General features: G+C 38.6%; 1 protein-coding gene across 1 annotated transcript in view; it reads right to left on the reverse strand.

Moving 5' to 3' along the window:
• The window catches only part of NAALADL2 (N-acetylated alpha-linked acidic dipeptidase like 2), a 518,050-nt gene that overhangs the window by 287,690 nt on the left and 212,319 nt on the right, over positions 1 to 18,041 (reverse strand). The window contains exon 5 of the mRNA XM_070945913.1: positions 8,989 to 9,132. Within this exon, the coding sequence (XP_070802014.1) occupies positions 8,989 to 9,132 (144 nt within the window). The remainder of the gene's footprint in view (positions 1 to 8,988; positions 9,133 to 18,041) is intronic.

Below are 18,041 nucleotides of genomic sequence, written 5' to 3' on the forward strand. Positions count from 1 at the left end.
GCACATTAAGTATAAAGGTTTTAGTGATTGTATGGCAGAGGTGACAAACATGTTAGAAGAATGTATGACTAACTCTGTAACTGAATGTCCAAAAGGTGCTTTTTCAGGAGGCAACTATACTTTTCTGTTTTTTCTTTGAAGATGTTTCACTTCCCATCAAGAACCTTCTTCAGCTCTGGCATGATAGTGGAGAATCTCTTTTTTTTTTTTTTTTTTATTGAAAAAGTTTTAAAAACAAACATATTTTCCCCACAACCCCCCCAACCCCCCTCCCCCTCCCCGACTTCCCAGAGCAGAACACAAGGTATTTCTATTGATCTTTAACAATAATCTAAATTGCATAACCAATCATTAAACTAACATCCCTATAAAAAAAAATTCTTAACCCCCCATATATAAAATCCTATTTCTTAAACATAATACTTCTAATGTCACTTATATAACGCTTATACAAATAAAAGAAATCATTCATAAGCTATTTGATATTTTTTGGTCTGATACTTATTTTGTATATAATCAATCCATCTTCTCCAGTCCTGTATGTACCTTTCTTGTGTGTGATCCTTCAGATATGCTGAAATTTTAGCCATTTCAGCTAAATTAGTTACTTTCAATATCCAGTCATCAATAGTAGGCAAAAAGTCCTTCTTCCAGTATTGTGCTACCAACAATCTTGCTGCTGTTATCAAGTTCAAAATCAATTTAGTCTCTGCAACTGTACAGTCCGTAGTTATACCCAGTAAAAACAACTGTGGAGTAAATTTCAGTCTCTTTTTGAGAATATTCTGCATCACCCACCAAATCTTTATCCAAAATGCTTTGATTTTTCTACAAGTCCACCATATATGATAATAAGTTGCATCATCACAGTCACATCTCCAACATTTAGCTTGCACATTAGAATACATACATGATAATTTTTTAGGATCTAAATGCCATCTATAAAACATTTTATAAAAATTTTCTCTTAAATTTTGTGCTTGTGTAAATTTCACATTTCTAATCCAAATCTTTTCCCAAGTTTCCATCATTACTGGCTCTTGAAAATTTTGTGCCCATTTAATCATACAGTCTTTAACCAATTCCGTCTCAGAATCTATTTCCAATAAAGCATTATACAACCTTTTAATATGCATTTGTTTTTGATCTCTAATTTGTTTTACCAGATTCTCCTCATTTTGCACAAAGCCAATTTTTTGATCTTCCTTCCATCTAGCTTGAAGTTGACCATACTGAAACCATGTATAAGTTATACCTTCTTCTCTCAGTATATCTAAAGATTTCAAATACATTACCCCCCTTTCCATAATAAGAAGCTCTTTATAGGTAATCACCTCCTGTTTTTGTTCTATACTTATATTTTCTATTGCATGTCTAGGATTTGCCCATAAAGGTATCTTATAATTTAACTTATATTGATATTTTTTCCAAACCCTTAACAAAGCATTTCTTAATATATGAACCTTAAATACTTTATCCACTTTTTTGTCATATAACAAATAGGCATGCCATCCATATAACAAATCATAACCTTCTAAATTCAAAATTCTCCCCTCAGTTAAATTAAACCAATCACTGATTTGTGATAAAACCGCTGCTTCATAATATAATCTTAAATTAGGCATTTTAAGACCCCCTCTTTCACGTGTATCTTGTATAATTTTCATTTTTATTCTGGGTTTTTTCCCAGCCCAGATAAAAGTATTAACACCTTTCTGCCATTCTCTCAGATTTTCTTTTTTTTAAATAGACTTTATTGAGATTTTTTACAGAACAAAAAGGAAATGAATGGGAAAAAACAAACAAACAAACAAACAAACAAAACAATCATTCAAACAGTAACGTAGAACACATAAATATAGTAAACATTTTCAATTTGTATCGGATATGCAGTGTTTTAACTATTTACATAAATAATACTTGTTAATATTTTGACTCACTTTTAACCAATATTTAACACACCTTAGATCTTTCTTCCATTTTGTCATGCAACCACTTGTACCACCTTTCCCACACCATATAGTATACTGACTTTTCATCATTTAATTCATAAGTTAATTTAGTCATCTCTGCGCATTCGAGTATTTTCTTAATTGTAAGCTCTTCTGGTGGTTGAGTTTTCTCTTTCCAAAACTGTGCGTATGCCAGTCTAGCGGCTGTAATTATATGGATCATTAAATGTGTCATTTCCTTTCTATATGGCTTCTTTATTATTCCCAGGAGGAAAATCTCTGGTGTTAATTCAATATCTTCCCTGATTATTTCCTGTAACCATCTCCTGATCTTACTCCAATATCCTTTCGCTTCCGGGCATGTCCACCACATGTGAAAGAAGGTGCCTTGGCCATGGCCACATTTCCAACAGTTAGGATGTATATTAGGATATATCTTCGCTAGTCTGGCCGGGGCTAGGTACCACCTATGAAACATTTTGTAATGATTTTCCTTATATGCCACCGCTCTAGTCAATTTAAGATTTCTATTCCATGCCTCCTCCCATTCCCCGAAATTTATATTGCACCCTATATTTTTCTCCCATGCAATTATTTGATTCTTTGTAACATCTTCAAACTTCTCATCGCTTAACAGATAATTGTATAATTTTGCCAGAATCTTTTTATTTGTTCCCATCAGAACTTTATCCAATCCATTTGGTCCCAGTTCTAGACCGTATTGTTCTTTGTCCCTCTGATATCTGGATTTTACTTGTGAGTAGGTCCACCAATCTAAGGTTATTCCTTGCTCTCGTAAGGTATCATTTGATTTAAGCCTCCCTCCTTCGTCTAGAATAGAAAGATTTTCATCTTTCTTAAGCACAGGTATCATTTGGAACAGAAATAAAAATCTAGGTAAAACATTCATTTTAATTGCTGCAATTCTTCCCAATAAAGACAACTGTAATTTTTTCCAATTTACCATATCCTTCTGTACCTTCTGCCAAAGTACCTCATAATTGTTTTTGTATAATTTTGTATTTGAAGCTGCTATATATACCCCTAGATATTTAACTTTTTTAACTATTTCAAAATCTGTTAATCTTGCTAATTTGTCTCTTTCAAATGTAGTCATATTTTTAACTATCATCTTTGTCTTATGTGAATTAACTTTAAATCCTGATGATAGTGGAGAATCTCTACAGACATGTATCTATACAATTTGGGATGAACACCCTTTGAATGGTGTGGGAGTAGGAATGGATTTCCAGAGGAAAAAAAAAATTTAGACTGCAGGAACCAGGAGCACTACTCAGGTGACCCTGAGGACACAGATAATTCTCCAAGTGCTTCAATGACTCTCTAAAACAGGCTGTCAAACTCAAGGCCCAGGGGCCAGATCTGGCCCACAGGGTGCTTAGATCTTGCCCACAGGGCCACTCTAGAAACCGCAAAGGACTGGTCCGCAATGCCTCTGCCAGCAAAAATGGAGCCCACAGTCCTCCCAGGCTCCATATTTGGCTCCGACAGTTTCCTGAAGCCCTCTGCCAGTAAAAACAGAGCTCGGGGGGCACACATCCCCCCCCAAGCTCCATTTTCACTAGCAAAGGGTGGCAGGAGGCTGTCACAGCTGAAAATGGAACTCTGGGGCCCATTTTCACTGGCAGAGTGCTTGGCCCACCACAGACGCCCCCCGACACGAGTGACATCAAGCTGGCCATGCCCACCCTGGCCTTCGAGGTCAAACACAACCCTGATGCGGCCCTCAATGAAATCAAGTTTGACATCCCTGTTCTAAAAGAATGCAAATGACCAACTGCCTGCAAGGATTATAAATTCTTCCATTCCCCACTATCCTGTCAGAGTTGAAGAAGCTTCTTGGATGAGAAGCAAAACATCTTCAAAAGAAAAAAAAACCCCAAGAACATTCAGTTGTCTCCTGAAAAAGCATCTTTGAGACAACCATGACCTGGATGACTGAGAATCTCTACAGATGTCTGTAACTGAATACATTTATGGAGATCAAAACACCAAAATCAGTCTTCAAATTCTCCTTCTACAAAAATCTCAAATACTAACTAAAAAGTAAAGTCTCTTTTAAATCAAGCTATATGCAGGGGTTGGATTCTACCGGTTCAGACCGGTTCGGGCGAACTGGTAGCTCCAACGATCAGCTGGGAATGGAGCGGTTCACTCCAACAATCAGCTGGGCCCGCTCCTGCAGTTTATTTACCTTTATCTTCGCAGCTGATTAGCATAGCAGAGCGGATCGCCGCACCTCATCTGTTTTAATTCCCTAGCACTTACACAGGAGGTGATTTTTCATTGAATCACCGAACCAGTTGTTAAACCAGAAGGATCACACCACTGCCTATATGGATTGATTCAACTACAACAAATTGGTTGATTCAGCTACAACAACCTAAGAATGGAAAACAATAAAATATTAACTACTAATATATATATATACATAAGTAGTTACAGAGTTAAGTGGTATGTTCTTCTAACCTATCTGTCACCTCTGTCATACAATCACTAAAATCTTTATACTTAATGTACTCTCCAAATTTCTCAGACTAAGTTGCATAGATGATCTGACTTGGTTTGTTTTTCAATATATTTAACCCTATCAAAATACTCTTAAGGTGATGTGACATGCTCCTGCTATGCAAAATAAATATTCCCTCCCAGACTTCTCTTGATCTAAATTAGGTTTTTTTTTTTTTTTTTTTTTAAAGAACTGAGGAACTTCAGGGAATTTTCTTCCTGTTTCAGTCTTTGAGGTGGCTTCCTTTCTCTAATTGAGCAAATTAAACTGGGCTGAAAATCTAATCCCTGCATTAGTCACCATGAAGAATGTAATATAAACAGTACCACAAGGAATATAGTTTAATCTCCAGTGTGTGCTCATGATGAAGTAATCACAGCCATCCACGACATGTATAACTTATTCACATTTGTTCTCATCATCCTTCTTAGATCTTGCCAACTGACTCTTAACAAAAGAAATCATCGTCCCACAGCACAGAGTGGAATCGCAAATGAGCAATGGGAAAAACTTACTGGCAGAAAGTGAATACGGTAATAAATATAAATGGCAACAGGTGAGGAGAACTCAGCTTTTGAACTTTTTTTTTTAAAGGAGAACAATGTCACACTTTCTGCTACATCTGAAATAATGACATGTAAAGTGTTTTAGAACACACAATATAATTGATAAGTAGAGCTGTTATATAATTAGATATTTTCTTGATTAAAGAGTAAGTAGAAGCAGTGCTGAAATAAGGAAAAAGAACGGTGTGCTTTTAGATAATAGGCATATCTATTACCCAAGACTTTGTCTTGAAAGTTGGATCAGATGTAGCAATGCTATGGAACACTGGTATACCCTTTCCTTTGTCATAAATGCAACATTTGAACAATGTAAGATAATCTGCTCTCTTTGGTAAACTGCATATTTTATAAGAGACACTATTTTAAAATAATAGCCTACTTTTTTTTCCTCCAAAAGAAATTGTTCCCCTTTTCTTCACAGAAGACAGAATTTTAGCAGATGAATTATGTTTAAATTCTTCTCCAATATCTAGCTGATTTATTTATTTATTTTTTAAAAAAAAAGCAGCTTTAACAGTTTGATATCATCATTACTTTCATTTTAATAAGAATTATTAACATTTTTATTTCTTGAATTAATTGGTTTCTACATATTATTTGCCCACTGTTAGGTTTCAGAATAGATGTACTAAATAATCCAGATGCTAAAGATATAGCAAAATAAATTTAGAAACAGCCTTTTTTCATGGCACTGATTCTGAGATGAAACATTAAACATTAGAGCTACAATTTGCTAAACTCAGAATATATAATTTCTCTCTCTCTTTCTTTCTCTTTCTCTCTCATCATTAACCATATTACTACTACTCTTTCTCTCACTCTGTGTGTGTGAGAAAGAGAGGGAGGGAGGGAGGGAGGGAGGGAGGGAGGATGGAGATGATTGGAACAGTTCTACTACATTTTTCTCCCTAAAGTAGAACAAAAAATGTCATCCCAAACATTTTTTCTAATAAATTATATGGCCCTGAGTCAGAGGTGGGTTTCAGCAAGTTCTGACCCCAGTTCTGGACAACCGTAGCAGAAATTTTGAGTAGTTTGGACAACCGGTAAATACCACCTCTGACTAGCCCCACCCCCATCTATTCTCTGCCTCTGGAGTCCCAGCTGATCAGGAGGAAATGGGGATTTTGCAGTAACGTTCCCCTGCCACGCCTACCATGCCATGCCCACCAAACCATGCCACACCCACCAAGCCACACCCACAGAACCAGCAGTAAAAAAAATTTTGAAACCCACCACTGCCCTGATTACTATAGATTACACCCATACACCCAACAAAATCAGCGGTTGTAGTCCAAAATGTTTGGAGGATAGCAGGCATAACATACTGCAGACCTTTCAGATCAGAATGTCTTTCCCTAAATCCTCCAAAGGCTCAAAACAGTTGAGATTAGAAAACATGTTATTGCTAGTAGAAAACATTAAAAAGAGAGCGTATGACTTTCATGGATTTTTTTGCATATATATTTGTGTGAAGGTACTAAGGAAAAACAGGGAACAAGCTAGATGTAGTGGTTAAGACATCAAGCTAGAAACCGGGAAACCGGAAGTTCTAGTCATGTTTTGGGCAGGAAGTCATCTGGGTGACCTTAATCCAGTCACTGTCTCTCAATTTTACAAGGAGACAATTGCAAACCACTTCTGAAAAACCTTGCCAAGAAGATGGCAGGGACTTGTCTATGCAGTGTCCCAGATTCAGATACAATTCAATTTACTACCGCTGCGAACTGGTAGTAAAGGTAAGTAGAACCCACCCCTGTCGTGAGTTCATTGAAGCCTGACACTCCACAAACAATCAACAGACACATTGACCTACAACCAGCCTATGAGCCCCACAGAATCCAAATCAACAGTACAGCTAACCAGAGACAGCACCAGCGACCAACCAACCCATGCAAGCCCCCTCCACTGGCACTTCTTCCAATGACCCACACCTGAGGAAACTTCCCCATCACAAGACCCTCACTTGACACAATCCCACATGACATGACTCATCACAAGACCCATCGCAAGTTCCTCACTTGACACACCCACACATCGCTCATCACAAGACCTACTGACCACACAAAACCCCTATAAACAGAAGAACACTGACATCCACTAAACTCTGCTGAAGATGTTACCTAGCCTGGTAACAAAATGTTCAAAAACCAACCCACAAGCTTGGAGAATGAATCTCATAATAATACCTTTCAATGACTACTTCAGCTTCAACCAGAACAATACACGAGCAAACAATCGATACAAACTCAAAGTAAACTCCTCCAAACTCGATTGCAGAAAATACGACTTCAGTAACAGAGTGGTCAATGCCTGGAATGCTCTACCTGACTCTGTGGTTTCTTCCCCAAACCCCCAAAAATTTAACCTTAGACCCGTGATGGCGAACCTATGACAAATGTGCCACAGGTGGCATGCGCAGACTCTGATAGACTCTGCACTCTATCGGTGACTCTGGAGCCTGGGGAGAGAGAAAAACAGGCCTACTGGGCCCACCTTGCCATTACGTGCCAGGAGCTGGGGGCAGTGGGGGGGTCATGCGCGCACGCTTGGGGGTGGGGTGCATAGAATTATGGCTGTGGGCATGCGTGCGTGTGACTCCCCCTCCACTCCTGGCACACAATGGGAAAAAGGTTAGCCATCACTGCCTTAGACTGTCTACTGTTGACCTCACCCCATTCTTAAGAGGTCTGTAAGGGGCATGCATAGGCGCACCAACGTACTCCCATCCCTGTCCTAATGTCCCTTTTTACTTGTATCCTTTTCATGTATTCAAATTATATTTATACTTTTATCTGTTATCTTATATATACTTAACAAATAAAATAAAATAATAAAATAAAATAAGTAAATAAATAAAATAAAATAAAATAAAATAAAATAAAATAAAATAAAATAAAATAAAATAAAATAAAATAAAATAAAATAAAATAAAATAAAGTAGTTAAAGTTGTTGGGCAGATATTTGTGTCAGTGGATTCTTCTGGATTTGCCGGTTCCTGCTGATAAATGAGGAAGCATGCACCAGTAGGAGTGTGTTGTTTATATATATAGTGCACACACACACGCACACACACACATACTGTCTCTCTCTCTCTCTCTCTCTCTCTCTCTCTCTCTCTCTCTCTCTCTCTCTCTATATATATATATATATATATATATATATATATATATATATATCTTCTTAAGTTTTCGCGGGTGTGTATATGCAAAAAATTAAAATCTTTAATTTTTTGCATATATATATATATATATATATATATATATATATATATATATAAAGAGAGAGAGAGAGAGAGAGAGAGAGAGAGAGAGAGAGAGAGAGAGAGAGAGAGAGAGAGAGAGAGAGAGAGAGAGAGAGAGAGTTCTTATGTATAGATTTAAGTAGATGCCCAGACCCTGAGGAAAATCTATTGCTTTGATGTTCTCTTGTTACTTTAAATATTTCCTTGATATTGTGTTCTATCCAGAAAGGGCTTATCAAACCGCACTGTACTTATTCAAGCATATCTACAGTGAAAGTGCTTACTATCAGGGGCTTTTTTTAGTCAATATCATGCATTAGACTTTAATCTTTGGTACTAAGAGATTTGCTACTCCTGATATTTGATTTCCCATCAGCTGGATCTTGACAGATATAGCACCCACCGGTTATAAGTGACAGCTTGATGCGGCTTTTTTGTTTGTTCCTTTTTGTGTTCAACTAGCCTGTGAAATGTGATATGTGGGACATGCGCACACATGAAAATGGATTTTTCATTTGATGAACTTCTCCCCACACTTTGGCAAGTTCCTCAGTTGTGCCTCCTCCTTAGCCCTTCCTAATGAGTATGGCTGCAATTGGTCAATTACATGCAATTGGAAGCCTTAAAGAACTTCCAACATTTAACAGAAGTAAGAAAATTGAGAAAATAAGAGTGTGAGAGAAAGAAGGTATTACCTGCAGAAGGCAATCTCAGTGGCTGGCAAACTTCATTTTCACCAGCTTCCTCAAGGGAAATGAACAGCTTCCTGACCAGCGTCACTGAAATAGTCTGCACTAATAGAGAAGTGAGGTTTGATCGGTGTTGTTTATAGCTTCCATCTTCAAAAAGTTGCAGGGAAGAGGAGATAGTGAGAAAGAGAGATAAGGAAAATAAAATTAGTAAGTCACTATTTTCAAAACTTTGTTCCTTTCCTCCTTTTACCATTGCATAGTAGAGTAGAGGTACAAGTAGTCCTCGACTTACAACCACAACTGTTGCTAAACAAGACAGTTGTTAAATGAACTTTGCCTCGTTTTAGGACCTTTCTTGCCACAGTTGTTAAGTGAGTCACTGCAGATTTTGAGTTAGAAACACAGTTATTAAGTAAATCTGGCTGACCCATTGACTTTGCTTGTCAGAAGGTTCGCAAAAGGGGATCACATGACCCCGGGACATTGCAACCGTCATAAATATGAGCCAGTTGCCAAGCATCTGAATTTTGATCACGTGACTACAGGGATGCTGCAATGGCTCTAAGGCAGGGGTGGGCAAATGTGTCCCTTTTACAACCTGTGGACTTCAACTCCCAGAATTCCTGAGACAGCCAAGCTGTTCCTGAGACTCCTTTGCTGTTTCTGGGGCGACCCCATGGGTCAGATCCAAGCACCCCATGGGCCAGATCTGGCCCCCAGGCCTTGAGTTTGACACCCCTGGTCTAAAGTAAAGGTAAGACTTCTATCTGAATAATTTTTCCCAGCGGTTTAACACTCATGCTAAATAGGAAAGCACATTCAATGCATCTTAATCTCCCATAGCTCCATTATTATGGAGTAGAGCAGTAGTCTTACAACATGACGTCCCTGAATAAATGCCATGACCTTGACTGATTCTCCACCCCACATTATTAACTTCAAAGGATGGTTGTTTAAATAGCATGATGGGTTTAAAAAGGGATCTTCAGGACTGGAGAAAAAAAAAGCATCAGAGACTGCAAATAGAGAAAGCCACTTCAGTCACATTTTTTTTTAGGTCTCCCTCAGAAACTTTTAAAGGTTTATTTTCCATCTGTATAACCTATACATAATGAAAAGAAAATTTAGAGAAGGTATGTTTGTCATTGTTGAATAAAGTGAACCATCTATAAACAAGGCTGAAAAACAGCTTTTCTTTCACATTTGTGTTAAACCTTTTAAATCCTCCCTTATTATGCCCTAGAACAGTATTTTAATGATCTCCTCTCCCCCCCCATTTTTAGAAAAGGTAAAAAAGTGACTAATATAGAACTGACTTTTAACTACATTGCTAATAGAATTGTATTACTTTTGAAATAACAGAACTGAGTGGTTCATTAATTTTTCACCTTAAGCATACTGGAAGTTTGACAGTTTTATGCTTTCAATAGATACTCCAAAGAACCTTATTCTGTGTTCTAGGAAAGGATAAAATTAGAATAGAAAACAAAGTATGTTTAGTAGATAAAATGTATACAGCTCTACTCTGGGAAACTATAACCTGTCAGAGCAAATGATGAATAAGGGATGTTTGGTGGAATAAAAATTTGGCTCACTCAACAAGCTCAGTCAGCAATCTCCTGGACCTCTTCAATTTATACTTAAAGGGAATACACTGACTTTAGGCATTATAATTTGGGAAGCAGGAAAAAAATATAATATGTGGTGGCCCTCGCACATATCAGAATACAATCTCAAAATTTTGTGACACCTGACTAGGTTTCAATTGCTTACAAAGGCAGTGATCATGTGCTAAAAATATGTTGAGTTTTGCAATAGTTATGATATGTTTGGAAATCTAGAATAGAATAGAATAACAGAGTTGAAAGGTACCTTGAAGGTCTTCTAGTCCAACCCCTTGCCCAGGCAGGAAACCCTTCATCACTTCAGACAAATGGTTATCCAACATCTCTTAAAAATTTCCAGTGTTGGGGCATTCACAACTTCTGCAGGCAAGTTGTTCCACTGATTAATTGTAGGCAATATTTTTTTTACTAATGTAATTGAGGGTACTAAACATTTTTTCCTCTGTCCTATGCACAGTGAACTTATAATTATTGAAAAATATATGTCTCATGGGGAAATATGAAGGTAACACTGGAAGTTTTTAAGAAGAGATTAGACAACAATTTGTCTGAAATGATATAAGGCAGGGGTGAAATGCTCCCGGTTGAGACCGGATCGCCCGATCCGGTAGCGATGGAGGCGGGTGGTTCGGAGAACTGGTAGCAAAAATCCCTGCCCACCCCCCATGCTCAGCTGAGCCGTGTAATCATCAGAGGCTTTTTTTTAATTTTTAAAAGGATTTTTTTTATAACCTCTTCAGCCGAAAAAATGCTTTTAAAAGTAAAAAAAAAAGCCTCTGATGATCGTGCGGCTCAGCTGGGATTGTCAGAGGCTTTTAAAAATATTTTTTTAAACAACCTCTTGTAGAAAAAATGTTTTTAAAAGAAAAAAAAGCCTCTGACGATCAGGCAACTCAGCTGGGGTCGTCAGAGCCTTTTAAAAGCATTTTTTTACAACCTCTTTGGCTGAAGTGGTTGTAGAAAAAACGGTTTTAAAAGTTTAAAAAAAAAGTTGGCCACGCCCACCCAGTCATCTTACCCCCCCACCAAGCCACGCCCACAGAACCAGTAGTAACAAATTTTACATTTCACCACTGATATAAGCTTTCCTGCCCAAGCAGGGGATTGGACTAGGTCACTAGGAGACCTCCAAGGTCCCTTCCAACTCTGTTATTCTGAAATATAAATTGTAGATTGACTCATACAGATTCTGTTTCTTCTTGAAGACAATGTGGATAAAATACAGATGCAGGAAAAACCCCACTGAATAACAGTTCAAAGAAATGGTGGACAACCTCTGTCTCCATCTCATAAGTCCCTTAGCCACTTTTTTTTTTTTTTTGCAGCATCAAATTTCATTTGCCAAAATTCAGGAATGCTATGTTTCATAGTTTTGAAGTGTGTATTTTTGTATGCATTTAAAACCCATCAAAACTGAATTTGATGAGAAAAAAATGAAACAATCCCATCCTTGCCTACTTATGTCATGCTGCTCTGTCCATTATATTTTTGCATTGCTCCATCCAATTGAACCTAAAATAAATCCATCCTTTTTTGGGGGGATAGTATATACAAGTGATCCAACCAGAATTAATATCCTATCACAAGGATTAGAATGTCAACTCTCAAAGCATCTCTGGCCTGCTCTCGAGTTGCCATAGGCCAGAGGCAATGGGAAAACGGTGAAATGGCACAACAGCCAAAGATAGATACACATTCCATGCTTATCTCTCTCAAGGCTGTATGCCAGGCTTACCCACAGCAGCTGAAGGGGAGTGACTTCTACAATCTGTTGGTGAATGTGATTGATGACACACCCTGAAGGGAGGGGGGAAACAGGGGCATAATTAGGGTGTAAATTACATAGGGTCAGAGCTGGCTTCACTTGGGAACCTGCTGACATGAAGCTCCTAATAAATACCGTATTTTCCGGCATATAAGATGACTTTTTAACACAGGAAAATCTTCTCAAAAATCAGGGGTCGTCTTATACGCCGGGTATAAGCCTACCTGGGTTGGTTTGACAGACTGACGGAAGTGGTAAGAGCGGCTACTACCATCTCTAGTCATTGCTAGAGATTTCTAACCCGAATCTGAGTTGCCGGTGCTGACTGATGATGCTACGGGAGTGCCGACAACATTGAGGGGAAGCTGTGCCGATCTCGTCAAGGCTGCATGCCGATGAATGCTGGACCCAGCTGGTTGCTGTGCAGAGCTTCCCCCCCCATCCCAGGCATCCAGGTGGATATTACCGATGCTCGGACTTCCCCAGACAGCTGGGGCTCGCCATCAGTGGGGGTCTGGGGAAGTCGGAGCATAGGTAATATCCACCTGGATGCCTGGGACGGTGGGGGAAGCTCTGCGCAGCAACCAGCTGGGTCCAGCATTCAGCGGCATGAAGCCTTGACGAGATCAGCACAGCTTCCCGAATCTGAGTTGCCGGCGCTGACCAATGATGCTACTGGAGTGCCGACAACATTGAGGGGAAGCTGTGCTGATCTCGTCAAGGCTGCATAGGTGACAGGACAGGGTGACAGAAAAAAAAACTGGTACGAAATAGCCCTCTTGCCGCTACACGTGGCCCATTACCTTGACAGATGGGCAAGCCTGGCTCGTAGGTATCTGTATCGGTTCTGTTAAGTCCTCAGGGTTACGTCCTACCCACAGTCGTCACTGTTGCCGCCCTACTCTAATTGGTTAAGACGCTTTGTTCTCCGAATAGAACACTATTCATACTGTTCATACAGTATACTGTACTGTTCATACAGTACAGCACCAGTACATACAGTACAGTATACAAATGGCTAACAGTCAAGACCCCATCATGGCTCCACCAGCAAGAAGAAAGAAATATGAAGCCAGTTTTAAACTTAAAGTTGTAAACTTTGCCATGGAACATAATAACTGTGCTGCTGCAAGACAATATGGAGTAACAGAAAAGATGGTTCGGGACTGAAAAGCAAATGTAAAAGCATTAAAGAGTATGCCAAGGGGTAAGTGTACATTAAGAAGAGGCACCCCACATTGGCCAGAACTCAAAAAACATGTAGCAGACATGGTGAATGAGCATCGCCAAAACGGTTATATAGTGACACGAAATAAAATATGTTTGTTTGCACTTCAGTGGGCCAAATCTAACCCAGATCACAGCAACAGATTTAAGGCCATTGTATCCTGATGTACTAGATTCTTGGAAACGCATAATATGGTACTGAGGCAAAAGATGAAAATTGCACAAAAATTACCTGCAGATCTTGATGCCAAAGTAAATAGTTTCCATCAATATGTAATACAACAGCGCAATAAACATGGCTATACGTTAAGTAGTATCGGAAATATGGATGAAACTCCAATGAATTTTGATATGATTGGAAATAAAACTGTCCATCCAAAAGGTGAAAAAACAATTTTAATTAAAACAACAGGACATGAGAAGTCCAGTTTTACAGTGGTACTAGCATGCACAGCTGATGGCTCCAAACTGAGACCAATGATTATTTTTAAAAGAAAAACAATGCCGAAACTCAAGTTCCCTGTTGGTTATTTTGTACATGTAAATGAAAAAGGCTGGATGGATGAAGAAGGGGTAAAGCTATGGCTTGATAATGTATGGAGCAGGCAACCAGGTGGACTTATTCAAAAACGTAATCTACTGGTGTGGGATATGTTCAGGGCTCATTTAATTCCCAACACCAAGCAAAGGCTTGCAAGAATAAACACAGATGCCGCAATTATTCCTGCAGGATTGACATCGTTGGTACAGCCACTGGATGTGTGCCTAAACAAGCCATTTAAAGATCGCATTCGAGAACAGTGGAATGAGTGGATGGTTAGCGGCGAAAAGTCATTCACAAAAGGAGGAAACCTGCGTGCTCCACAGTTGGATGTTTTGTGCAAGTTTGTCATAAAAGCCTGGAATGATATTGATGCAGAAACAGTAATCAAGTCTTTCAAGAAGTGTGGCATATCAAATTCATTAGATGGTATGGAGGACGACTACTTGTGGCAAGATGAAGAGGAAGCCGAAGCTGAGACCACACCATCTGATACGGAATTAGATCCATACGATGACTGCCTTACAAATGTATCACAAGATGTCATTGATGTACTTATGATATCAGATGATGAACAGGAGGATTTTGAAGGCTTTTAAAGGGAAACTGTCACGCCAGCAAAACCTGTAAAAATAGCTTGCAGTTATGATGAGCATTGCTGACTCACCAGGGACTTGCCCGGCACTTGTTCTCTATTTTTTGTTATCTTCCTCCTATCATCATCAGTTCCAGTTTGGTTGACAGCTTAGAAAACAAACAGCATGGCAGCTCCCATGGGTTTATTGTCTTATCCTTCCTTTCAGCTTTAGAGTGAATTAGGAAAAGTTTAATCCAATTGCACTGCTTTATGTTTACATGTTTGATGACAAACAGCCTTATGTTTATAAGTGACAGTTTTCCTGCTAAGTACCTGCGTGTCATAAGCACTTGAATTAAAATTACCATATTGAAATCAAATCTGATGTTTTTTAATTTTTATTTGGTGTGCGTTGGAAGAGGGGTAGTCTTATACGGCGAGTATAGCTCAAACCCTATATTTTAACAGGAAAAGTAAGGGGTAGTCTTATACGCCCAGTCGTCTTATACGCCGGAAAATACGGTAACTGGATTTCTTTTGAAGCTTGGCTCGAGGCTCATGATTTAATTAGGGCATCTGTCGAAACCCTGATGTAGAGCTTCTTTTTAAGACTTTACTAAAATTTGGGCTCAAAAGAGAAAATGTAATTTGGAGCACAGGTTTGCATCTCTATAGATGATGAGTACAGAAGACATGTTACATCTTTTCTGGAGATTTTCCGGTTGCCCATCACAGCTGACTTGCAATGGTTAGGTTTAAGGTGTTCTTGAGAGATATGCACACCCACATATGTTCTAAATATAAAACCCAGTGGGGGAAATCAGTGTTCAGATGGAAATGAACAGAAGAAGATAGAAATAAGGCAAATGAAGCTATATATATATATTCTAAAGAACTTCAAAAGCCTATTTATTGAAGCAAATGGCCAAATTAAAAGGCAACATGGACATACAAGTCATCGGGGGCGGGGAACAATATGGAAAAAAAGTCAAAATAGTAGTTATGGCACCAAGCTAAAAATGAGGACTCTGTGACAGTGGTGGGTTTCAATTATTTTTACTACCGGTTCTGTGGGTATGGTTTGGTGGGCATGGCATGGCATGGCATGGCTTGGTGGGCGTGGCAGGGGAAGGATACTGGAAAATCTCCATTCCCACCCCACTCCAGGGGAAGGTTACTGCAAAATCCCCATTTCCTCCCTATCAGCTGGGACTTGGGTGGCAGAGAATAAATGGGGTTGCGGCCAGTCAGAATTTTTACTACCGGTTCTCTGAACTACTAAAATTTCCACTACTGGTTCTCCAGAACTGGTCAGAACCTGCTGCAACCCACCTCTGCTCTGTGAGCTCTAGTTCCACCTTATAGAGGCAATTCTTGACTTACAACCAAAGCCGAGCCCAAAATTTCTGTTGCTAAGTGAGTTGTTGAATTCTGCCCCATTTTATGACCGTTCTTGCCACAGTTGTTAAGTGATTCACTGCTATTGTTAAGTTAGTAACACAGTTGTTAAGTGAATCTGACTTCCCCATTGACTTTGCTTGTCAGAAGGTCATAAAAGGCGATCACATAACCCCGGGACACTGCAACCGTCATAAATATGAACCAGTTCCCAAGTGTCAGACTTTTGATTATATGACCATAGTGTGAAAAATGGTCATAAGTCACTTTTTTTAGTGCCATTGTTACTTCGAACGGCCTTTAAATGAATTGTTGTAAGTTGAAGTCTATCTGTATATGAAAACCAGCTGGGTGATGTTGGGCCAATCCACCAAGAGACTATGAATTCTAGTCTTGCCTTAGGCAGGAAAGTCTCCTTTGAGTCAGGCATTCTCTATCAGCTCAATTCACCTCTGTGTCAGAGTTTGTTGCAGCACACACAATCAGACACAATTAAATGAACTTCAGCAGGATTCAAATTACATAAGAAACTTCTTTATATACAATACCATACAGGAGAATTCAGCATACAATATCAGGAACACAGAAGCAATATTCATAGAAGCAAGTCATTACAGAGTAGAGAGATACAGAGGCTAATATATTGTACAGAAGCTCACATTACAGAGGCCAAACCAACTCTTATATACAGTTCAGCAAGTCTAAGCCACACCCAGACTCCAAACTGTCTCTTATGGTCCCATAAAAACAAATACTATGTTTCAGTTTCCAAACAGTCCCCATTGGCTGACCCGTTACCATGTCTATCCAAACAGTACCCATTGACTGATCTGTTGCCTATTCCAGTCTATGAATATTCATACTCTGACAGATTGTTGTGAGGAAAATAGGTGGAAGAAGGAGTATTATGTATATTCACTGCCTTGAGTTACTTATAAAGTAATAAAAGTGGAATAAAATCTAATATATAAAGCAAATAATAAATTTTCCAAAATACATACAACTAGAACAGTACGCTGCCAATCTGCTACGTCCTTAGTCAAAAAATAGCTCTTATTAATAAGCAAAAGCAAGGATATCTTTATTAACCATATTTTAGAAGAAAAGCCAATCTTGCAGAAGGTAAAATAATAGCCCCTTTTACCAGAGCTGTTTTAAGGGCACTTTCAAAATTGTTTTCCAGATAACTTAAAATGCCTTGTCCTGCTTCTGTAATAGCAGAAAGATTTTTTCCCTGGGTGAGCCGGTGTGATGTGCAATTTTCAAATGCACAAAGATCAAGAGTGAATTTAAGAAGAAGGGGGAAAAAAAACCTTTGTATTGATTTGAGGCATGGCAGAGTAAAATGGGTACTTTTCCTAGGGTGTTCAGTATTTTTATGGCAGACTTAATGTTTATCCTCAGTTGGAGCATGTTATCCCAATGTTTCCTGTTTTTTTTTTTAAATGCTTTGTTTAAAAAAATATTGGATGCTGTCCTTTCTATTTTCTTTTCAGATTTCCGTTATCATTTTTTTCAACGAAAATAGAGAAACAGTATAGTATAGTGGGGGTGAATGTGACATCTCTGCTTGAGAACTAATTTCTAAAATGAACTATTTGATCTTTTTGTCTTTAAGTCTTCCATGACTTAACTTTACAAAAGTGGTAAAATAAGATTATGTGTTAGCTTTGGCCCCAAAGCCTCATGTTAATAAAATTAATCCAGAGAGGAAAGGGTACATTAAATTATGCTAGTTAGCTATATCACTTATCTCTCCTGAGTTTGGTTTATATAATTTAAATTCAAGGTTTTGGTTGTCTTCTTGAAAGTCTTTCATGGCATGAAACCAGGATACCTGAAGAACCATCTACCAGATACATTGACCTGTCTCACCTGGTCAAGCATGGAGAGCATCTTGCATATTCCATCCGTCAGGGAATT

This window comes from Pituophis catenifer, unplaced genomic scaffold, assembly GCF_029215685.1.
Source record: "Pituophis catenifer annectens isolate HBS135680 unplaced genomic scaffold, rPitCat1.0.hap2 SCAF_6, whole genome shotgun sequence".
Taxonomy (NCBI): Eukaryota; Metazoa; Chordata; class Lepidosauria; order Squamata; family Colubridae; genus Pituophis; species Pituophis catenifer.